The sequence below is a fragment of the Salvelinus sp. IW2-2015 genome, linkage group LG4p (genome assembly GCF_002910315.2).
Source record: "Salvelinus sp. IW2-2015 linkage group LG4p, ASM291031v2, whole genome shotgun sequence".
Taxonomy (NCBI): domain Eukaryota; kingdom Metazoa; phylum Chordata; class Actinopteri; order Salmoniformes; family Salmonidae; genus Salvelinus; species Salvelinus sp. IW2-2015.
The window spans coordinates 25379083-25404944 of NC_036841.1; the positions used below are offsets into that span (position 1 = coordinate 25379083).

Genomic DNA, 25862 nt, shown 5'->3' on the forward strand with positions numbered 1-25862 from the left:
AAGGGCTTCACAGGCAAGGATATTGCCAGTAAGATTGCACCTAAATCAACCATTTATCGGATCATCAGGAACTTCAAGGAGAGCGGTTCAATTGTTGTGAAGAAGGCTTCAGGGCGCCCAAGAAAGTCCAGCAAGCGTCAGGACCGCCTCCTAAAGTTGATTCAGCTGCGGGATCGGGGCACCACCAGTACAGAGCTTGCTCAGGAATGGCAGCAGGCAGGTGTGAGTGCATCTGCACGCACAGTGAGGCGAAGAATTTTGGAGGATGGCCTGGTGTCAAGAAGGGCAGCAAAGAAGCCACTTCTCTCTAGGAAAACATCAGGGACAGACTGATATTCTGCAAAAGGTACAGGGATTGGACTGTTGAGGACTGGGGTAAAGTCATTTTCTCTGATGAATCCCCTTTCCGATTGTTTGGGGCATCCGGAAAAAAGCTTGTCCGGAGAGTTGAGCGCTACCATCAGTCCTGTGTCATGCCAAAAGTAAAGCATCCTGAGACCATTCATGTGTGGGGTTGCTTCTCAGCCAAGGGAGTGGGCTCACTCACAATTTTGCCTAAGAACACAGCCATGAATAAAGAATGGTACCAACACATCCTCCGAGAGCAACTTCTCCCAACCATCCAAGAACAGTTTGGTGACGAACAATGCCTTTAATAGCATGATGGAGCACCTTGCCAAAAGGCAAAAGTGATAACTAAGTGGCTCGGGGAACAAAACATCTTGGGCCCATGGCCAGGAAACTCCCCAAACCTTAATCCCATTGAGAACGTGTGGTCAATCCTCAAGAGACGGGTGGACAAACAAAAACCCACAAATTCTGACAAAACTCCAAGCATTGAGTATGCAAGACTGGGCTGCCATCAGTCAGGATGTGGCCCAGAAGTTAATTGACAGCATGCCAGGGCGGATTGCAGAGGTCTTGAAAAAGAAGGGTCAGCACGGCAAATATTGACTCTCTGCATCAACTTCATGTAATTGTCAATAAAAGCCTTTGACACTTATGAAATGCTTGTAATTATACTTCAGAATTCCATAGTAACATCTGACAAAAATATCTAAAGACACTGAGGCAGCAGACTTTATGAAAATGAATATTTGTGTCATTCTCAATACATTTGGAACTATGTGTGTGTACATACACATATATATACACACACACACACACACACACACATACATACATATATACATATATATATTCAATACTACGATTTCATGTTTCAAACATATTGCTCACTACACAATGTGTAGAAAACACTAGGAACACCTGCTCATACAATGAATCCAGCGACCAGGTGAATCCAGGTGAAAGCTATGATCTCTTATTGATGTCACCTGTTAAATCGATTTCCATTAGTGTAGATGAAGGGGAGGAGACAGGTTAAAGAAGGATTTTTATAAGCCTCGATACAATTGAGACATGGATTGTGTATGTGTGCCATTCAGAGGGTTTATGGGCAGGACAAAAGACGGTGCCGATAGAGATGGTCGCCTCGCTTCGAGTCAAAAACTGTAATATCCTATGTTTCACGGAATCGTGGCTGAATGACGACATGGATATTCAGCTAGCGGGATATACGCTGCACCGGCAAGATAGAATAGCACACTCCGGTAAGACGAGGGGGGGCGGTCTGTGCATATTTGTAAACAACAGTTGGTGCAGGAAATCTAAGGAAGTCTCTAGATTTTGCTCGCCTGAAGTAGAGTATATTGTGATAAATTGCAGGCCACACTACTTGCCTAGAGAGTTCTCAGCTATACTTTTCGTGGCTGTTTATTTACCACAACAAACAGATGCTGGCACTAAGACCRCACTCAGTCAGCTTTAAGGAAATAAGCTAACAGAAAACCACTCAYCCAGAGGCGGTGCTCCTAGTGGCCGGAGACTTTAATGTAGGGAAACTTAAATCAGTTCTACCAAATCTCTATCAACATGTTAAATGTGCAACCAGAAAAAAAACAAAATTCTAGATCACCTGTAATCCACACATACGCGTACAAAGCTCTCCCTCGCCCTCCATTTGGTAAATCCGACCACAACTCTATCCTCCTGATTCCTGCTTACAAACAAAAATTTAAGCAGGAAGCACCAGTGACTCGGTCTATAAAAAAATGGTCAGATGAAGCAGAAGCTAAACTACAGGACTGTTTTGCTATCACAGACTGGAATATGTTCCGGGATTCTTCCGATGACATTAAGGAATACATCAGTCACTGGCTTTATCAATAAGTGCATTGAGGACGTCGTCCCCACAGTGACTGTATGTACATACCACAACCAGAAGGAGAGGCTGACTAACCGGTGTCTAATATACAGAGGTCGACCGATTAATCGGAATGGCCAATTAATTAGGGCCGATTTCAAGTTTTCATAATTGGACATCGGTATTTTTGGACGCCGATTTTGCCTTCTTAAWWWWWWTTTTTACACCTTTATTTAACTAGTCAGTCAGTTAAGTCAGTTAAGAAAACATTCTTATTTTCAATGCCGGCCTAGGAACGGTGGGTTAACTGCCTTGTTCAGGGGCAGAACGACAGATTTTTACCTTGTCAGCTCAGGGATTCAATCTTGCAACCTTACGGTTAACTAGTCCAACGCTCTAACCACCTGCCTCACGAGGAGCCTGCCTGTTACGCGAATGCAGTAAGAAGCCACGGTAAGTTGCTAGCTAGCATTAAACTTTTTATAAAAACAATCAATCAATCATCATCAATAGTTATAACTACACATGGTCGATGATATTACTAGTTTATCTAGCGTGTCCTGCGTTGCATATAATCGATGCGGTGCGCATTTTCAAAAAAGGACTGTTGTTGCTCCAACGTGTACCTAACCATAAACATCAATGCCTTTCTTAAAATCAATACACAGAAGTATATATTTTTAAACCTGCATATTGAACTAAAAGAAATCCAGGTTAGCAGGCAATATTAACCAGGTGAAATTGTGTCACTTCTCTTGCGTTCATTGCACGCAGAGTCAGGGGTATATGCAACAGTTTGGGCCGCCTGGCTCATTGYGAACTAATTTGCCAGAATTTTACGTAATTATGATATAACATTGAAGGTTGTGCAATGTAACAGGAATATTTGACTTATGGAGGCCACCCGTTAGATAAAATACGGAACGGTTAACGTATTTCACTGAAAGAATAAATGTTTTGTTTTCGAGATGATAGTTTCCGGATTCGACCATATTAATGACCTAAGGCTTGTATTTCTGTGCGTTATTATGTTATAATTAAGTCTGATTTGATAGAGCAGTCTGACTGAGCGATGGTGGGCACCAGCAGGCTCGTAAGCATTCATTCACAGCACTTTCGTGCGTTTTGCCAGCAGCTCTGCTGTTTATGAAATCAAGCCTATCAACTCCCGAGATTAGGCTGGTGTAACCGATGTGAAATGGCTAGCTAGTTAGCGGGGTGCGCGCTAATAGCGTTTCAAACGTCACTCGCTCTGAGACTTGGAGTAGTTGTTCCCCTTGCTCTGCATGGGTAACGCTGCTTCGAGGGTGGCTGTTGTCGATGTGTTCCTGGTTCGAGCCCAGGTAGAGGCGAGTAGAGGGGTGGAAGCTATACTGTTACACTGGCAATACTAAAGTGCCTATAAGAACATCCAATAGTCAAAGGTATATGAAATACAAATTGTATAGAGAGAAATAGTCCTATAATTCCTATATTAACTACAACCTAAAACTTCTTACCTGGGAATATTGAGACTCATGTTAAAGGAACCACAGCTTTCATATGTTCTCTGTTCTGAGCAAGGACTTAAACGTTAGCGTCTTACATGGCACATATTGCAAATATTGCACTTTTACTTTCTTCTCCAACAATGTTTCTGCATTATTTAAACCAAATTGAACATGTTTCATTATTTGAGGCTAAATTGATTTTATTGATGTATTATATTAAGTTAAAATAAATGTTCATTCAGTATTGTTGTGATTGTCATTATTACAAAAAAATACAATCAGAAAATAAAATAAAAATCGTCCGATTAAATCGGTATCGGCTTTTTTTTGTCCTCCAATAATCGGTATCGGCGTTGAAAAATCATAATCGGTCGACCTCTACTGTATATAGCTTGCTACTCTTATTTTCAAATGTATTTTTACTGTTGTCTTATTTCTTTACTTACCTACACACACACACACACCTTTCCTTCGCACTATTGGTTAGGCCTGTAAGTAAGCATTTCACTGTAAGGTCTACTATACCTGTTTTTATTCGGCTCACGTGATAAATAAACTTTGATTTGATTTTAGGAAACTGTGCAGTATTTTATTATTTCTTACAATGTTACCACAGGAAATCTTAAATCTTATTACATACAGCCGGGAGGAACTATTGGATATAAGAGCAACGTCAACTTACCAACATTACGACCAGGAATAAGACTTTCCMGAAGCGGATCACCTGTTTGGACCACCACTCAGGACAAAGTACCGAATCCCAGAAGCCGACCCAAAACAATAGCGCCGCAGACGGAGCGGCCTCCTGGTCAGGCTCCGTAGACATGCACGTCGCCCACCGCTCCCAAATACACTACACGCAAATGTCCAGTCTCTAGACAACAAGTAGATGAAATTTGAGCAAGGGTTGCCTTCCAGAGAGACATCAGAGATTGTAACGTTCTGTTTCAAGGAAACATGGCTCACTCGGGATATATTGTCGGAATCGGTTCAGCCAGCAGGCTTCTTCCATGCATCGCGCCGACAGATAAACTCCTCTCTGGGAAGAGGAAGGGCGAGGGTGTACGCGTCACGATTAACGACTCATGGTGTAATCCTAACAACATACAGGAACTCAAGTCCTTCTGCTCACCCGACCTAGAATCAAATGCCAGCCATATTATCTCGTCAGTTATCGTCACAGCTGTGTACATTCCCCCTTGACAGCAGACACCAAGACAGCCCTTAAACAAAGCAAATTAGAGAACAAGGCTACCTAAATTCTATCAGCATATTGATTGCACTACGCACGGGTGTAACACTCGATCACTGCTACTCTAACTTCGGCGATGCATACCCTCCCTTCGGGCAAATCCGACCATGACGCCGTCTTGCTCCTACCGTCTTATAGGCAGAAACTCAAAAGAGGATGTACCAGTGACAAGAACCATTCAACGCTGGACTGACCAATCGGAATCCACGCTTCAAGATTGTTATCACGCGGACTGGGATATGTTCCGGTCAGCCTCAGWTAACATCTATACGTTGACTCKGTGAGTGAGTTTATAAAGAAGTGCATTGGAGATGTTGTACCCACTGTGACTATTAAAACCAACCCTAACCAGAAACCGTGGATGGCTGGCGGCATTCGCGCAAAACTGAAAGTGCTAACCTCCGCATTTAACCATGGAAAGAGATCTGGGAATATGGCTGAATATAAACAGTGTTGTTATTCCCCCCGCAAGGCAATCAAGCGAAATACCGGTACAGGGACAAAGTGGAGTTGCAATTCAACGGCTCAGACACGAGACGTATGTGGCAGGTTCTACAGGAAATCACAGACTACAAAAAGAAAACCAGCCATGTCACAGACACCGATGTCACGCTTCCAGACAAACTAAAGACCTTCTTTGCCTGTTTTGAGGATAATACAGTGCCACCGTCAGCCCCCCTCTCCGTGGCAGACGTGAGTAAGACATTTAAAGGTGTTAACCTTCACAAGGCTGCTGGCCCAGACAGCATCCCTAGTCACGTCCAGAGCATGCGCAGACCAGCTGGCTGGTGTGGTCACGGACATATTCAAATCGCTCCCTATCCCAAACTGCTGTCCGCACATGATTCAAGATGGCCAACATTGTTCCTGTACCCAAGAAGGCAAAGATAACTTAACTAAATGACTACCGCCCCATAGCACTCACTTCTGTCATCATGAAGTGCTTTGAGAGACTAGTCAAGGATCATATCACCTCCACCTTACCGGCCACCCTAGACCAACTTCAGTTTGCTAACCGCCCCAACAGATCCACAGACAATGCAATCGCCATCACACTGCCCTATCCCATCTGGACAAGAGGAATACCTATGTAAGAATTAGGGATGCACAATATAAAAATCGGTGATTATATCAGAATCGGACGATATTAGCTAAAAATGCCAACATCGTCCGATGTCTAGTTTAACGCCCCGATGTGCAAAACCGATGTCAATGCTGACGTGCATACCTATATAACGTAATGCCACCACGTAAAATTTTGCGCAATACGTGCAACACAGCATTCCTAAACTAGCCCACAATGTCTGCTGTGTGGATCGAGCAGTCAACAAGTCAAACAGTCATTTGAAAGAGTAACAATATTTCAGTGAGACGCAAAGTCGAAATCGATTAAAGCCAAGATAATGGAATTCATTGCCCTTGACAATCAACCGTTCTCTGTCGTGGGTGATGTTGGCTTTCGCCGACTGGTCGAGCACCAGTACACACTACCGAGTGAGCTATTTTTCAAATGTTGCCATACCGGAGTTACACAGTAATAGCGTCACTGCTATTAGCTTCACGACATACATACTACGGAACGCCGTTTGGGTCTTTGCGTGTCAAAAAAAGATACAGTATCACTGTCAAAGCTGTACAAAAAAAGTCTGCAAACAAGCAAACACCGGCCACGAACGATGTGTTTACAATACCGCGTTGGTAATAAAGCATCATTTGTTCGACCGCAACTTCTGGGGTAGCTAGCTTTAGCTTGGTACCTAGCTAGCACTAATACAACCAACCTGAAAATGATGACCAGTAGAACCTGCAGTCATTTACATTATTCTTAGCAATGATTTAGGAATCCTTGTGGAGTAACTATTAGCTAGGTTGCCACTTGTTGTTCGACTATTGAAATTGTACTTCAGTTCATGAAAATAAATAGCTAGTCAGCAACTTAACTCTGTTGCCCAAAGCTAACGTTATAAACTGCCAGCTAGCTTCATCTGGCTAGTGAGGCKCAACCATACTGGGTTGTGTTGGGAAGCTAGCCACAATAAAAATTTGTCACAATAGTGGAATTTACAGTTTGCCTTCAAAATAAAAAAGTGTGTCATTGACAGAAATGCAAATTAATACAAATACTAGAATTATGCCATACTTTTATTTTGAAGGCTAACCGCAAAGTTCACTATTGTGGCTAATCCTTAGAGGCTAGCTTCACATAGAAGCACCATTAATCCGACCACCATTAATCAAATAAGAACTGTCTTATAAATTAGGGTTATTTTGAATGACACCTAGCTATAGTTAGCTAGCTCACTATAGCTACTGAAACAGATGTGTTATTTGACACGTCAAATAGTGTTATTTGACGTTTATCTTTTTTGACACGCAAAGACACAAACGGCGTTCCATAGAAATCCTGGTTGAGAATGAAACAAATGAACAAATGAACGATGAAACAGCACAGCAAGTAAGTGAAAGAAATAGGTTTTGATTAAGTTTTACTGGTAATGGGGACATACGTAAATGCCAACAAAATAACTTTTTGGTCAGTGTGGTGTGTGTGTAACCTTTATTTAACTAGGCAAGTCAGTTAAGAACAAATTCTTATTTACGACGCTGGGCCAATTGTGCGCCGGATGTGATACAGCCTGGATTCGATCCAGGGACTGTAGTGACGCCTATTGCACTGAGATGCAATGCAGTGCCTTAGACCTCTGCGTCCATGTGTGTGTGTTAACTATTTAACTGTACWAGAATGCTGAAGAAGGATGCAAAACTTRTAAATATCGGCATCGTTTTTTTGGGCGATGACAATATCGGAATCAGTCAAAAATGTCATATCGGTGCATCACTAGTAAGAATGCTGTTCATTGACTACAGCTCAGCATTCAACACCATAGTACCCTCCAAGCTCATCATCAAGCTRGAGGGCCTGGGTCTCAACCCCACCCTGTGCAGTTGGGTCCTGGACTTTGACGGGCTGTCCCCAGGTGGTGAAGGTAGGAAACATCTCCACTTCGCTGACCCTCAACACTGGGGCCCCACAAGGGTGTGTGCTCAGCCCCCTCCTGTACTCCCTATTCACCAACGACTGCGTGGCCATGCACGCCTACAACTCAATCATCAAGTTTGCAGACGACAACTGTAGTGGGCTTGATTACCAACAACAGCGAGACAACCTACAAGGAGGTGGTGAGGGCACTCGGAGTGTGGTGTCAGGAAAACAACCTCTCACTCAACGTCAACAAAATGAGATGATAGTGGACTCCAGGAAACAGCAGAGGGAGAACCCCCCCCTATCCACATCGAAGGGACAGCAGTGGAGAAGGTGGAAAGCGTCAAGTTCCTCAGCATACACATCACAAACTGAAATGGTCCACCCACACAGACAGCATGGTGAAGGCGGCGCAATAGCGCCTCTTCAACCTCAGGAGGCYGAAGAAATTTGGCTTGTCACCMAAAACCCTGACAAACTTTTACAGATGCACAACCGAGAGCATTCTGTCAGGCTGTATCACAGCCTGGTACGGCAACTGCACCGCCTTCAACCGCAAGTCTCTCTAGAGGGTGGTTCCAGCTGCACAACACATTACTGGGGGCAAAATACCTGCCCTCCATGACACCGAAGGCACAGGAAGGCCAAAAAGATCATCAAGGACAACAACCACCCGAGCCACTGCCTGTTCACACCGCTACCATCCAGAAGGAGAGGTCAGTACAGGTGGATCAAAGCTGGGACCAAGAGACTGAAGAACACCTTATCAAGGCCATCAGACTGCTAAACAGCAATCACTAACTCAGAGGCTGCTGCCTATATTGAGACCCAATCACTGGCCAATTTAATAAATGGATCACTAATCACTTTAAACAATGCCGCTTTAATAATGTTTACATATATTACATTACTCATCATATGTAAATACTGTATTTTACACCATCTATTGCACCTTGCCTATGCCACTCGGCCATCGCTCATCCATATATTTATATATTCTCATTCACCCCTTTAGATGTGTGTATTAGGTAGTTGGGAAATTCATTAGATTACTTGTTAGATATRACTGCACTGTCGGAACTAGAAGCACAAGCATTTCGCTACACTCACATTAACATATGCTAACCATGTGTATATGTGACCAATAAAATTGGATTTGAAAATATTTAAGTGTCTTTGAACTGGGTATGATAGTAGGTGCCAGGAGCACCGGTTTGTGTGTGTCAAGAACTGCAATGCTGCTGGTTTTTTTCCACACTCAACAGTTTTACACGTGTATCAAGAATGGCCCACCACCCAAAGGACATCCAATCAAACTTGACAACTGTGGGAAGCATTGGAGTCGGCATCCCTGTGTAACACGTTCGACATGCCCCGACAAATTGAGGCGGTTATGAGGGAAAAACGGGGTGCAAATAAATATTAAGGTGTTCCTAATGTTTTGTAACATCAGGGTGCCTGCTGTAGAGAGACAAGATATAAAAAATTAAAAAAAGGTGATCACTCATAGCTAGCTCACTATTTAAAAATAAGACGAAGAACAAGCTATAGGATGAAAAATACAGTAGTGTTGGCACAGGTACACACATTTATTTTACAAATAGTTACTTTGAGTCAAAGTATCAATATAATATCATCCAAAACAATATTGTGATATGGGGTTCCTTGAGTGGTGCAGCGGTCTAAGGCACTGCATCGCAGTGCTAGAGGCGTCACTACAGACCCGGGTTCGATCCCAGGGTGTATCACAAYCGGCCGTGATCGGGAGTCCCATAGGGAGGCGCACAATTGGCCCAGCGCCGTCCATCATTGTAAATACGATTTTTTTCCCAAAACCGACTTCCCTAGATAAATAATAAATTATGTAACTATTGTTCCCCCCATCACTAATAGACAGACCAGATGAATCCAGACCAACTGAKGACACCTGCACCAACAGCCAGAGAAGAGGCACATCAGTACTACAGCCCTAAAGAACATGTTCGAGTCACATCAGTTTAGTGTTACAGTTCATCAAGTGAAGGTCCAGAGTTATCTAATTCAAATCACTGACTGAACATAAATCACGAGGAATAGGCCCATCTAGAATCCTCCCTGGACAATTGCAACACTACCCACATCACAGTGTTTATCATCATCACACAAGCCCAAGTCCTGTCACATCCACCTTTAAGAGCGTAGGTCAGACAGACAGACAGGAAGACACAGTAGCTGTAGACCAAAACTGCACCGTTAACCTTCACAGTGGATGATGGGGAAAAGGCATTCGTGTTGAACACACCTTACTGACTGAAACTATGCTTGTTTAAAAAAAATATTGACACCCTTTATTAGCACAGTCCTTCCCTTCCTTTAGGGAGAATCACTGGTATTTAAACGCTGCTCTGGTTGATCGGGAAGTTTGACTGTATAACATCAGGCCCTTAATGTCTCTTGGCGTTTCCAGTTCTGTTACCTGTCCATTCTGGGATGAGGATACCTGATTGTCTACCTAAGTAGAGGTGTAACATGGCCTGGCCTGAGGTCCTGCAGTTAGTGCCACTGACCACGGCATACCAGAGTGGGCATGGGTTCCAATCCAAYGCACTGACTACCAGAGTGGGCATGGGTTCCAATCCAACTCACTGACTACCAGAGTGGGCATGGGTTCCAATCCAACTCACTGACCTGGTACTCCTCCTATCTGTTCAATAAAACAATATGAAAGCAGTAAAAAAAAGMAGTATTGTAGAGGKGGGGTGATGAGTTTACCTGTGTGTAGAGATATGGTGTACAACAGTATAAGTGGGACGATGAGTTTACCTGTACCTGTTTGCGCTCCCTTTTGGGCTGGATCTGTTGCTGTGGAGGTAGTTGCTGCTGCTGGGGTGGAGGGTTCATGATAACCGGAGCAGCCGGCACAGAGGGCGTGTACTGCTGTTGGGCTGGGTAGTATGCCCCTGCTGTGGACAAAAGAGAGACGTCSCAAACACTTAAACTAGCATGCATGTATACTGAACAAAAATATAAAAAAACTCAACATGCAACAATTACGGAAATATCGCTGAGATACCGTTCCTATAAGGAAATCAGTCAATTCAAATAATTTCATTAGGCCCTAAATTCTTGGGAGCCAGGCCCAGCCAATCAGTGACCTTTTCCACACAATAGGGCTTTATTACAGAGAAATATTGGCATTTACGTATGTCCCCGTCACCAGTAAAACAATCAAAACCTATATTTCTTTCACTTACTTGCTGTGCTGATTTGTTCAGTCGTTTCATTCTCAACCAGGATTTCATCATACATGTCAAGTAGTGAAGTTCCAGCTCTGTCTGTCTGTGGCCTCTTCCTCGGTGCGCASTGTCACTCTGTCCGTTTCCATCCTATCCAGCTGTCTCACATTTCAGGTAAACCGTGTTTCTTGTCTGCATCGAAGTAGCTGTCCTTGTACCAAGCATCGAGCATGGTGGCGACACAGTAAAGAGGCTCAGAGTGAATGCCACCGAATCGCTTGTTCACAGCCTCTAGTAGAGTACTTTTGCAAGTTAACCTCACGGTCAGTGTTGGCAGTTTTTTTAACAGGCGTTTCAATGCCATGACAGAGGGTATCACGTCTGCTGCAGACRCAGGTGATGAGCTTCTTTCTCCAGTCAGTTGTTCGAATGGAGCAAGGAGTGTGTTCATGTTTCCAAGTTTCAAACATGTTCTCAAATGCCATTGCAATGGCAGCGGTATGAGAACCAGCAGTCTTGAGCATACAATATGGCTTTCCTCAGTACGAAATCCTTGTCGACCCACTGTGCTCATGCTTATGGGGCTGATATCGTTGGTCCAAATGTCAGTCGTGAAGCTAATAGCAGTACTGTGTAACTCCGGTAGGGCTAGATCTGAAAAAAAGCGCCTACTCGTGCTCGACCAGATGGTGAAAGCCATCATCCACGACAGAACGGTTGATTGTCAGGTCGCAGTTGTAAATCAGAACTTGTTCTCAACTAGCCTACCTGGTTAAATAAAGGTTAAATAAAATAAAATTGTCAAGGGCAATGAATTCCATTATCTTGACGTTAATGGATTTTGCCTTCAAGTTGTCTCGCTGAAATGTTCTTACTCTTTCAAATGACTGTTCGACTTGAACTTGTTTAGTTATTTGAAGTGCGCTTAGAATAATAGCAGTAAAAACTAAGTAGTCGCTGAACGTCTGGAGGTGATACACTTTCAAATGAGTAATGGTTTGTGCTATTGAACTATTTCACTTTCTCCCCTCTGGAAATAATAGCAGCACAAACGTTGCATATGGCCTTTTTATCTTCCTTTGAAATAGATCCACACAGCTGACATTGTGGGCTAGGTTAGGAATGCTGTGTTGCACGTGTAGCGCTGTATTTTCGTGGCGTCATCAACCTACATTATATAGGTATGCACGTCAGCTTTGACATTGGTTTTGCACATCGGCGCTAAACTAGACATTGGGCCGATGCCGGCATTTTAAGCTAATATCGTCCGGTTCCGATTAGCTTACTGATAGATCGTGCATCCCTAGTTCTCGCTTCTCAAATTACAGTCAGATGTGTCAGACAGAACGTGGATCGCCGTTTCATATTCTTTCCTACTCTTGCTCTCCTTGCTAGATATTACACACATGTATGGCTTGGCAGCAAATGTCATCGCCATTGAGCCATCTCTCATATTAGCAGTAAACAGCAACAAGTGATGTGAGCGATATAAAAAGGGAGCATTGTTACAGCCTTGCTCTAACCAATTGTAGCAGTAGGATCAAGTTACAACATGCCCATTTCTTGAAATTAATTTGCCAATTAAGTTATTTCGAATTCTATCCTGGCAGTGGAGTAGTTTAGAGCGGTGTCCTGACAGCTGGAAAAAAATAACCCCCCGAACACGGATAATGACTAGCGCATCCATAATAACAAATCATAGATTTTTTGYCGTCACTGACCTACACACACCCCATAATGTGGAATTATGCTTTATTTTTTACAAATTAATAAAAAGTTGMAATGTCTTGAGTCAATAGGTATTCAACCCCTTTGTTATGGCAAGCCTAAATAAACATTTGCTTAACAAGTCACATAATAAGTTGCATGGACGATGGRTTGAATATTTTACCGGTATTTTACAAAATGTTGCATCCCGAGAATAAATCCCTTTTCACCCGGGTAACCCGGTACTTCCGGGTAACCGGAAATATCATTCTAAAAGTATTATAAAGCATACACGTTTGGATTTGATTACGGCTTTGATTAGCATGGAAACTCAAACCTGATGTTACCTGAGCCTGATGAGCAATATATTAAAATACATTTCATGAGCCCTACATTAAAGACATTTAATGAGACAAAGCCCAAATTATTGTGCAGTTATCCAATACATGACATAGGCACATTAATCATGACAGAAAAATATAAAAGCCCATTGACGTAGCTAGCTATATGCTCTCTTGGGTAAATAAATGAAACTAACCAGTAGGCTAATCTTTGAGTGTGTAAACTGTACTGTATTATATGGACTGGAAAGACGAATCATTAAACCATGATTAAGCAAAACAGAACATCAAGAACTTCAAGGAGAGCGGTTCAATTGTTGTGAAGGCTTCAGGGCGCCCAAGAAAGTCCAGCAAGCGTCAGGACCGCCTCCTAAAGTTGATTCAGCTGCGGGATYGGGGCACCACCAGTACAGAGCTTGCTCAGGAATGGCAGCAGGCAGGTGTGAGTGCATCTGCACGCACAGTGAGGCGAAGACTTTTGGAGGATGGCCTGGTGTCAAGAAGGGCAGCAAAGAAGCCACTTTTCTCCAGGAAAAACATAATGGACAGACTGWTATTCTGCAAAAGGTACAGGGATTGGACTGCTGAGGACTGGGGTAAAGTCATTTTCTCTGATGAATCCCCTTTCCGATTGTTTGGGGCATCCGGAAAAAAGCTTCTCCGGAGAAGACAAGGTGAGCGCTACCATCAGTCATGTGTCATGCCAACAGTAAAGCATCCTGAGGCCATTCATGTGTGGGGTTGCTTCTCAGCCAAGGGAGTGGGCTCACTCACAATTTTGCCTAAGAACACAGMCATGAATAAAGAATGGTACCAACACATCCTCCGAGAGCAGCTTCTCCCAACCATCCAGGAACAGTTTGGTGACGAACAATGCCTTTTCCAGCATGATGGAGCACCTTGCCATAAGGCAAAAGTGACGAAGTGGCTCAGAAAACAAAACAATTATATTTTGGGTGCATGGCCAGGAAACTCCCCAGACCCTAATCCCATTGAGAACTTGTGGTCAATCCTCAAGAGGTGGGTGGACAAACAAAAACCCACAAATTCTAACAAACTCCAAGCATTGATTATGCAAGAATGGGCTGCCATCAGTCAGGATGTGGCCCAGAAGTTAATTGACAGCATGCCAGGGCGGATTGCAGAGGTCTTGAAAAAGAAGGGTCAGCACGGCAAATATTTACTCTTTGCATCAACTTCTTGTAATTGTCAATCAAAGCCTTTGACACTTACGAAATGTTTGTAATTATACTTCAGTATTCCATAGTAACATCTGACAAAAATATCTAAAGACACTGAGGCAGCAGACTTTATGAAAATGAATATTTGTCATTCTCAAAACTTTTGGCCACGACTGTACTTTGTGCATGACACAAGTAATTTTCCCAACAATTGTTCACACAGATTATTTCACTGTATCACAATTCCAGTGGGTCAGAAGTTTACATACAATAAGTTGCCTGTGCCTTTAAACAGCTTTTAAAATTCCAGAAAATAATGTCATGGCTTTAGAAGCTTCTGATAGGCTAATTGACATAAATTTGAGTGCAATTGGATGTGTATCTGTGGATGTATTTCAAGGCCTACCTTCAAACTCAGTGCCTCTTTGCTTGACATCATGGGAAAATCAAAATAAATCAGCCAAGACCTCAGAAAAAAATTGTAGACCTCCACAATTCTGGTTCATTCTTGGAGCAATTTCCAAACGCCTGAAGGTACCACGTTCATCTGTACAAACAATAGTACACAAGTATAAACACCATGGGACCACGCAGCCATCATACTGCTCAGAGAGGAGACGCGTTCTGTCTCCTAGAGATGAACGTACTTTGGTGCAAAAAGTGCAAATCATCCCAGAACAGCAGCAAAGGACCTTGCGAAGATGCTGGAGGAAACAGGTACAAAAGTATCTATAGCCACAGTAAAACGAGTCCTATATCGACACAACCTGGAGGCCACTCAGCAAGGCAGAAGCCACTGCTCCAAAACCGCCATAAAAAAGCCAGACTACAATTTGCAACTGTACATGGGGACAAAGATCGTACTTTTTGGAGAAATGTCCTCTGTCTGATGAAACAAAAATAGAACTGTTTGGCCAATATAGACCATCATTTATGTTGGAGGATAAGGGGGAAGGAAGCTTGCAAGCCGAAGAACACCATCCCAACCGTGAATCACGGGGATGGCAAAGAATCATGTTGTGGGGGTGCTTGCTGCAGGAGGGTCTGGTGCACCTCACAAAATAGAATGGCATCATGAAGGGAGGAAATTATGTGAATATATTGAACAACATCTCAAGACATCAGTCAGGAAGTTAAAGCTTTGGTCGCAAATGGGTCTTCCAAATGGACAATGACCCCAGCATTTTCAAAGTTGTGGCAAAATGGCTTAAGGACAACAAAGTCAAGGTATTGGAGTGGCCATCACAAAGCCCTGACCTCAATCCTGTAGAAATGTGTTTGCAGAACTGAAAAAAGCGTGGTGTGAGCAAGGAGGCCTACAAACTGACTCATTACACCAAGCTGCTGTCAGGAGGAATGGGCCAAAACTACTTATTGTGTGAAAGCTTGTGGAAGGCTACCTGAAACATTTGACCCAAGTTAAACAATTTAAAGGCAATGCTACCAAAATATATTGAGTGTATGTAAACTTCTGACCCACTGGGAATGTGATGAAAGAAATAAAAGCGAAATAAACCATTCTCTCTACTATTATTCCTGACATTCACATTCTTAAAATAAAGTGGTGATCCTAACTGACCTAAGACAGGGAATATTTACTGGAATGAAATGTCAGGAATTGTGAAAAACTGAGTTTAAATGTATTTGGCTAAGTGTATGTAAGCTTCCGACTCCAACTGTATATATATATATATATACAACACACTACATCATACATACATATATTATATATAAATAAATACACACTTCAAGATGGCCACCATCGTTCCTGTACCCAAGAAGGCAAAGGAAACTTAACTAAATTACTATCACCCCATAGCACTCACTTCTGTCATCATGAAGTGCTTTGAGAGGCTAGTCAAGGATCATATCACCTCCACCTTACCCATCACCCTAGACCCACTTTAATTTGCTTACCGCACAAATAGGTCCACAGACGATTAAATCGCCATCACACTGCCCTATCCCATCTGGAAAATAGGAATACCTATGCAAGAATGCTGTTCATTGAATATAGCTCAGCATAAAAAAAAAAAAGTAGAACTAAGAACAGATATAGTCCTTGGTTCACTCCAGACTTGACTGCGCTTGACCATCGGAAGATGGTTTGTATGTCAAAGCTTCGCAACAATGTTGCTACTAATCCATGCGATCCATAACCGGCGCAGTCCCAAACGAAAACAACCACGACCTAGAGCGATCACACTGATGATTGAGTTAAATACTTTATAATCTACACACGCTGAAAACAAACAAACTTCTGCAGCATAGCACACACAATCAAAATGTCGCGCCACCCAAGAGCTCCTCCCCAAAGAGCTGTCTTAATTTCCTTCCTTACTGCTGATGCACTCTTAAAGTGGCAGCGCACGGTGAAGGCTCCGTGCAGGATTTTGCCACAATGTCGCTCTTGCTGCAGGTGATTCTCTGATACACCTCTACGCAGACGACAGCATTCTGTATACATCTGGCCCTTCTTTGGACACTTAACAAACCTCCAGACGAGCTTCAATGCCATACAACTCTCCTTCCGTGGCCTCCAACTGCTCTTAAATGCAAGTAAAACTAAATGCATGCTCTTCAACATATCGCTGCCCGCACCCCCCCGCCCGTCTAGCATCACTACGCTGGACAGTTCTGACTTAGGTATTTGTAGTTGTTCACATATTCCTAGGTGTCTGGTTAGACTGTAAACTCTCCTTCCAGACTCACATTAAGCATCTCCAATCCAAAATTAAATCTAGAATCTAGAATCTTATTTCTCAACAAAGCATCCTTCATTCATGCTGCCAAACATACCCTCGTAAAACTGACTATCCTACTGATCCTTGACTTCGGCAATGTCATTTACAAAATAGCCTCCAACACTCTACTCAACAAATTGGATGCAATCTATCACAGTGCCATCCGTTTTATCACCAATGCCCCATATACTACCCACTACTGCGACCTGTATGCTCTCGTTGACTGGTCCTCGCTTCATATTCGTCGCCAAACCCACCGGCTCCAGGTCATCTACAAGTCTTTGCTAGGTAAAGCCCCGCCTTATCTCAGCTCACTGGTCACCATAGGGGCACTCACCCGTAGCACGTGCTCCAGCAGGTATATTTCACTGGTCATCCCCAAAGCCAACACCTTCTTTGACCGCCTTTCCTTCCAGTTCTCTGCTGCCAATGACTGGAACGCATTGCAAAAAAATAWAAAAAAWWAAAATCACTGAAGCCTTATATCTCCCTCACTAACCTAAGCATCAGCTGTCAGAACAGCTTACCGATCATTGCACCTGTACAYAGCCCATCTTAAATAGCCCACCCAACTACCTCATCCCCATATTGTTATTTTTTTGTTGTTGCTCCTTTGCACCCTAGTATCTCTACTTGCACATTCATCTTCTGCACATCTATCACTCCAGTGTTTAATTGCTACATTGTAATTATTTCACCACTATGGCCTATTTATTGCCTTACCACCCTAAGCTTACTACATTTGCACACACTGTATATAGATTTTTCTATTGTGTTATGTGATTAACAAACATACAATCAATGTGTAACGCTGTTGTTTGTGTCGCACTGCTTTGCTTTATCTTGGCCAGGTCGCAGTTGTAAATGAGAACTTGTTCTCAACTGGCCTACCTGGTTGAATAAAAGGTGGGGGAAAAAGGGAAAAAAATAAAATAAATCAGCATTTGTGGGTTCGATTTCAGGCTCAAAATGGCCAGAAACAATGACCTTTCTTCTGAAACTCGTCAGTCTATTCTTGTTCTGAGAAATGAAGGCTATTCCATGCGAGAAATTGCCAAGAAACTGAATATCTCGTACAACGCTGTGTACTACTCCCGCCACAGAACAGCGCAAACTGGCACTAACCAGAATAGAAAGAGTRGGAGGCCCTGGTGCACAACTGAGCAAGAGGACAAGTACATTAGAGTGTCTAGTTTGAGAAACAGATGCCTCACAAGTCCTCAACTAGCAGCTTCATTAAATAGTACCCGTAAAACACCAGTCTCAACGTCAACAGTGAAGAGGCGACTCCGGGATGCTGGCCTTCTAGGCAGAGTTGCAAAGAAAAAGCCATATCTCAGACTGGCCAATAAAAATAAAAGATTAAGATGGGTAAACGAACAGACACTGGACAGAGGAACTCTGCCTAGAAGGCCAGCATCCCGGAGTCGCCTATTCACGGTTACTAACCTAATGGACAGAGTGGAAAGGAGGATGCCTGTACAGAATACAAACATTCCCAAACATGCATCCTGTTTGCAACAAGGCACTAAAGTAATACTGAAAGAAATGTGGCAAAGCAATTCACTTTTTGTTCGGGGCAAATCCAATACAACACATTCGCGAGTACCACTCTATATTTTCAAGCATAGTGGTGGCTGCATCATGTTATGGGTATTCTTGTAATTGTTAAGGACTGGGGAGTTTTTCGGGATAAAAAAACTGAATGGACCTAAGCACAGCAAAATCCAAGAGGAACACCTTGTTCAGTCTACTTTCCACCAGACACTGGGAGATAAATTCACCTTTTAGCAGGACAATAACCTGAAACACAAGGCAAAATCTACACTGGAGTTGCTTACCAAGAAGACAGTGGCCAGAGTGGCTGAGTTACAGTTTTGACTTCAATCTATGGTAAGACCTGAAAATGGTTGTCTAGCAATGATCACCACCAATCCTTCCCCACTCTAAACCTAGAGCACCAATCACCATGCCCACTCCCGTCTTTTCCACATTCACAGAGAGATCCCAAATTCAAAGACTCCATATTCGGAAATCCATGACTCCGCCACAGTTTATTTGTCTTACCAGACMTGGCCTTCCAAGGGCCTCAGATACAGAGTGAACCAGTCTCCTCCTGCTCTCTGAAACTGGTATCCCCTCTTCTCTCCCAGAAAAAAAACTCTATGAACTGTCTGCCTGTGAGTAGCTCTCAGCACACATTTCAGTCTAACTCACATTACTGAGTCTGCATTGTTGACCAAGAAAAGCACTGACTAAATATAGTCAAAACCCACATCGAGTACTGAGACGGAGAGAGGGAGAGAAGGATGGAGGTGGAACATGCAGGAAAAGAGAAAGCAAAGGGAACAGGACTTTCTTGGAAAGCGTCCCATCCCAGTAAATAAGAGCTTGAGATATGAGTCACGACAAGAGGGAGGGAGAGGATGGGGGAGTAGAGGGATGGAGAGAATGGGGTTAAAAGGAGACTAACCAGACAGCAGCACATAGTTACCCTCAGCTATGCTGGGAGCTCATCCTAAATGCACGGTTCCCCATCTCAATGGCAGCCTGAGAGTGTGAGAGAGGAAAACACCGGGTAGAAGAGGGTATCGTCTTCCCCCTTTCTCTGAATTCCTCCTCCTCTCAGTCTACAGCTGTGTTATGCCCTCAAAACTGCTCAAAGCCTCTTTTTACTACTCTCCTTCCTCATTCACTTGGCCTCTCTCAGTCCGTCCTTCCCCATTTCTCTCAAAGTTTATCCACAAGCAGTGTGTGTGAGACACACACACAGTACCAGTCAAAAGGAGGAAGCAAGTCTTATTATTGGTGAGATGGCACCGACAGACATGGTCACCTCGCTTCAGGTCCTTTAAAAAAAACTGCATAGTTTCTTAAGGAGCTGAAGCGAGGCGACCATGTCTGGCGGCGCCATCTYACCAATAAKAAGAAAAAACATAAAACATTTTTTWWAAACTGCATAGTTTCCTATGTATTATTCCTTACATTGTTAGTCCAKAAAATCTCAAGTGTTATTTCATACAGCTGGGAAGAACTACTGGAAATAAAAGCGATGTCAACTTATCAACATTACGACCAGGAATACGTCTTTCCCAAGGAGATCCTTTGTTCGGACCTCCACCCTGGACATGGGATCTTATCCCAGAGGWCGACCCAAAACAAAGTGGTCGTCGCAGGAGGGGCAGACGGAGCAGCCTACAGGTCAGACTCAGAAGGCGGGCACACCACCCACCGCTTCCGAGCATATTACTCGCCAATGTCCAATCTCTAGATAACAAGGTGTACGAAATTAGGGCACGAGTTGCCTTCCAGAGAGACATCAGAGATTGTAACATTCTCTGTTTCACGGAAACATGGCTCACTCGGGATATGTTGTCAGAGTCGGTACAGCCACCCGGTTTCTTYACACATCGCGCCGACAGAAACAAACATCTCTCTGGTAAGAAGGGCGGGAGTGTATGCCTTATGATTAATGACTCATGGTGTAATCACAACAACATAACCAGAAACCAGACAAACTGAGTCAATGAGACAGCATGTTAGTGCCGTAAAAGTGTGTGTTTGCCACGTGCAAATACAGTATGTGAGCGCATGAGCATCAGTAGCTTTGTGAGGCATTGAGAGAGAGCACGTGACTATTGGATTGTGTGCACGTGTGAGCATGCAAATATGGGCCTCTGAATRCGTGTTTGTATGAGTGAGTGACCCTACTTCACCCTCCAAGCTAGTTAATTCTATTAGACTGGCACCACGAGGTGAAAAAAGAAAAGTGCTCACTCCTCCAAATGATATGTCATCTACTATGACATCTGACCASATCTATAAATAGCACACACACCCCTCTCTTACACAGAAACATAAGCACAGATAAACTCACCAAAAAAAGAAATGTCCTCTCACTGTCAACTGCGTTTATTTTCAGCAAACTTAACATGTGTAAATATTTGTATGAACATAACAAGATTCAACAACTGAGACAAACTGAACAGGTTCCACAGACGTGTGACTAACAGAAATGGAATGTGTCCCTGAACAAAGGTGGGGGTCAAAATCAAAATTAACAGTCAGTATCTGGTGTGGCCACCAGCTGCATTAAGTACTACAGTGCATCTCCTCCTCATGGACTGCACCAGATTTGCCAGTTCTTGCTGTGAGATGTTTCCCCACTCTTCCACCAAGGCACCTGCAAGTTCCCAGACATATCTGGGGGGAATGGCCCTAGCCCTCACCCTCTGATCCAACAGGTCCCAGACATGCTCAATGGGATTGAGATCCGGGCTCTTCACTGGCCATGGCAGAACACTGACATTCATGTCTTGCAGGAAATCACGCACAGAACGAGCAGTATGGCTGGTGGCATTGTTATGCTGGAGGGTCATGTCAGGATGAGCCTGCAGGAAGGGTACCACAGTGTTCAAGCTCAGTCCAATGATGCTGTGACACACTGCCCCAGACCATGACGGACTCTCCACCTCCAAATCGATCCAGTTCCAGAGTACAGGCCTCGGTGTAACGCTCATTCCTTTGACTATAAACGCGAATCCGACCATCACAACTGGTGAGACAAAATTGCGACTTGTCAGTGAAGAGCACTTTTTGCCAGTCCTGTCTGGTCCAGCGACAGGGGGTTTGTGCCCATAGGCGACGTTGTTGCCGGTGATGTCTGGTGAGGACCTGCCTTAAAACAAGCCTACAAGCCCTCAGTCCAGCCTATCTCAGCCTATTGCGGACAGTCTGAGCACTGATGGAGGGATTGTGCGTTCCTGGTGTAACTCAGGCAGTTGTTGTTGCCATCCTGTACCTGTCCCGCAGGTGTGATGTTCGGATGTACCGATCCTGTGCAGGTGTTACACGTGGTCTGCCACTGCGAGGACGATCAGCTGTCYGTCCTGTCTCCCTGTAGCGCTGTCTTAGGCGTCTCACAGTACGSGCATTGCAATTTATTGCCCTGGCCACATCTGCAGTCCTCATGCCTCCTTGCAGCATGCCTAAGGCATGTTCATGCAGATGAGCAGGGACCCTGGGCATCTTTCATTTGGTGTTTTTCCAGAGTCAGTAGAAAGGCCTCCTTAGTGTCCTAAGTTTTCATAACTGTGACCTTAATTCCCTACCGTCTGTAAGCTGTTAGTGTCTTAACGACCGTTCCACAGGTGCATGTTCATTAATTGTTTATGGTTCAATGAACACGCATGGGAAACAGTGTTTAAACCCTTTACAATGAAGATCTGTGAAGTTATTTAGATTTTATTCTAATTATCTTTGAAAGACAGGGTCCTGAAAAAGGGACGTTTCTTTTTTTGCTGAGTTTATATCCACACACAACTCCCCCAGCTCTCAAAACCTTATTTACAATCAACCATCTTGTTAAGCATGTTGGAGCAATACATGTCAACATTTTCTAAAGTAGACACCATAAATGGACTGCTCTGACCAGGTCACTGCTGAACTGTACAGACTAAGACCCTACATAGCTCACAGGCTTGTGAGCAGGGTCACCAAGCTTGTTTTCAGGACAACCAGTGAGCTTTCTATAGCCCCTGTACAGGTGAACACATACCACTAGAGGGCAGTCAAAATCTGACTCACCAGGCCAGAGGCCTTCGTCCTGGACAAACTGAACAGGGAAATTAGGGAATTTGGAAGAGAGCACACTGTTGGGAATAACTTATTTGTGCCGAAATAAGTAACAGGTTTGGAATTTGACCTGTGTATCAGGGTTGAATTCCATTTCTCTTCAATTCAGTCAATGGAAATTCTGTTGAAAATACCTTTAAATGAATCTCAGGAATTKACATCCCTGTTTTCAGTGTGTCCAGGAGAGAGCGGTGTTAAGCTGAGGCCTGTGGTGTTGGGTAAAGGTGGGTATCGGCAGGCGGGGCCCCAAACAGAGCCTCTTACCATAAGTACCATATTCAGCTGGGCTGGTGCCTGGGTAGAAGCCTGGGGTGCCCGGCGGGACCGGGTACTGCTGGGGGGTGGCCACGTACGTTGACCGGTACTGAGGGAGAGAGACATGTCAGAATGGTTTAGATATAAGACCTAAATGTACATTGTAGAGTGTTCCCCAAGACCAGAGGATTCAAGGCAAGCTAAAGCTCAACTACAGAACAACAACGAGTAGGATGGAAAAGGTGTTAAGACAGTCTACTAACTAGTACYTGATATAACTCATTCAACACACAGACACACCTCTACCTTTCTTTGTCCCACACACACTTTAGTGTGGTTTTGATGGCCAACCAGCTGTGGCAGGCCTACCTCTCCTAACGTCTAACATACACCACTCCCTCAAACACACAGTAACACCCATCCTGCTCTCTMTCTGTGGTGTTTTAATCACTGCACAATCAGGAAGGAACTGGAGGGTCAGCTGATCACCTGGCCAGGGGGAGGGGAATGGGGCTTTTGTCCCAACATTGGCTCCATAGAGCAGAGGCCAGACTCAGCAGAATCTGTCTGACACAGGTCACCAGGGGGMGGCAGGCCACTCAAATAGCATTTATTTTCTTCCCAAATACCATACCACCACTTGATTGAGCTTGTCTGGCGGAAAGGAACCAATGGAACAGTCCCAAAAGGTATAGTGAATGTCTGAGTAAAGAGAATGAGAGTGGCCCCTAGTAAAGATGGAGAACCCTGTAGGAAGGGGTGGTGCTGTGTTTACCTGTCCGGGTATGAAGTAGGCGGGGCCTTGTTGGTTGGGGAAGGGGATCTGCTGTGAGGGGATCATCATCATCTGTTGGCCCGGCTGGTAGACGTGTGTGGGCGCCACGGGCCTCGGCGTGTTGCCGGGGGGCACCCGGGAGGCATTGCTGGGCAGACTGGGACGGCTGTAGTACGCCTGGAGAGAGGAGAAGATGAGGCAGTAGGAGAGAAGAGAGGAGCAAGTTATGGAAGTGTCACATGTCCTTAAGTCTCCTCTTTTGTAAAAACATTCAACAATAAAATTCAACCCAACTTTAAAAAGGGCTATTATATTTCCCCTTGCCAGTTAATACTAAAACAATTTCAACGAGCTGTTCTGGCACTTTAACAGCCTGTTCATAATGCCAGAACCCAAACTGCTAAAAAAACAAATAATATTACTAGAATGTTCTGTGTTGCTTAATTTATATTGCGATGAGACTCTTCAAGCAATACGGTAGCCAAAAGAATGGGGAAAGGACCACAGGCATGAACAACTAGACAGACCTCTTTTCCAGGAGTCTAAGCGTTACCTGCAGTGACCTGAATCCTCCCTTCAGCAGCACATCACCCAGACACCACGTGAACACACACACGCAAGCGAGAGAGGGGGGGGRGRGGGGGGGGGGGGGGAGAGAGGTGGAACAAGAGGGAGTGAGAGCAGCAGTCAGTTAAGTTGACAGAGAGCCTACCCCCACCACCCAGCAGTGAATTAACAAGCAGCATGCAAAAATGCAGGACACATCCCTAGTCCATTAAAGATGCAGGTGTGTGAGTAACTGTCCATGTGCAAAGCTAACATAGAGCACGGAGTGTGCGTGTCAGGGTTTCCGTTAGGAAAATGTGGCTCCGTACATTTGACCTGAAAATTTTAATGAAATTAAAAATCTCATTTCGATTACGGTAATTCATGTTAACAGAACATGCAAGTCGAGAATGCAATGATGTGCGGTCCTTCTTATCGAATTCTGATGTGCACTTTGAACACGGCAGAATAACTGTCCACAAGTAACGAACAGCAAAATCACAAGCCTATGTCAATCTACTACAGAAGAAAAGTTTAGGCAACCTATTCTATTGGTCAGCTTGTCTCGAAATAAGTAGCCTATTCAAAACAGACTCGGGTCAGTTGTGGGGCGATAGATCACAAATTCATACAACAAGTAGGCCTAGGCTACTGAATTAGAAAAAAATGGGTCTGAAGCAACAGATCAGAATGTATCGCTTAAACACGTTGATAAACTTATTTCTTCACATTATAAGCACAGGGCAGTAGGCAACACGCGAAGGTTCGTTCCATAATGCAATTAGTCGGAAAACAGTTGTCAAAAGGGCACTACACATGCAAGCAGTTTCACGTGACAGATGAAAACATCCGTTAGAAAGTTTGAAATCTCTAATACCCTACTCTGAAGCAAGGTAAGACATGCCTCAATATACCCAACAAAAATATAAACAAAATGTAAAGTGTTGGTCCCATGTTTCATGAGCTGAAATAAAAGATCACAGACATTTTACAGTGGGGCAAAAAAGTATTTAGTCAGCCACCAATTGTGCAAGTTCTCCCACTTAAAAAGATGAGAGAGGCCTGTAATTTTCATCATAGGTACACTTCAACTATGACAGACAAAATGAGAAGGAAAAAAATCCAGGAAATCACATTGTAGGATTTTTTATGAATTTATTTGCAAATTATGGTGGAAAATAAGTATTTGGTCAATAACAAAAGTTTATCTCAATACTTTGTTATATACCCTKTGTTGGCAATGACAGAGGTCAAATGTTTTCTGTAAGTCTTCACAAGGTTTTCACACACTGTTGCTGGTATTTTGGCCCATTYCAAAATAGGGAAAGAGGATGCAGATCAAGCTGCCTTTTGAGAATCTGTAGATGAGCAAGAACTCCCACTGCCATAAATTCTACTTGCTAACATGCAATCATTGGAAAATAAAATTGATGACCTACGACTACCCTAGCAACGAGACATTAAGAACTGTAATATCTTATGTTTCACCGAGCCGTGGCTGAACGACTATATGGATAATATAGAGCTGGAGGG

General features: G+C 43.8%; 1 protein-coding gene across 1 annotated transcript in view; it reads right to left on the reverse strand.

Annotated features, from left to right (window-relative positions):
• The window catches only part of LOC111960753 (eukaryotic translation initiation factor 4 gamma 1-like), a 62285-nt gene that overhangs the window by 24249 nt on the left and 12174 nt on the right, over positions 1-25862 (reverse strand). Inside the window, 4 exon segments of the mRNA XM_070439156.1 lie at positions 10734-10873; positions 23018-23117; positions 23784-23960; positions 24337-24357. Of these exon segments, the coding sequence (XP_070295257.1) occupies positions 10734-10873; positions 23018-23117; positions 23784-23960; positions 24337-24357 (438 nt within the window).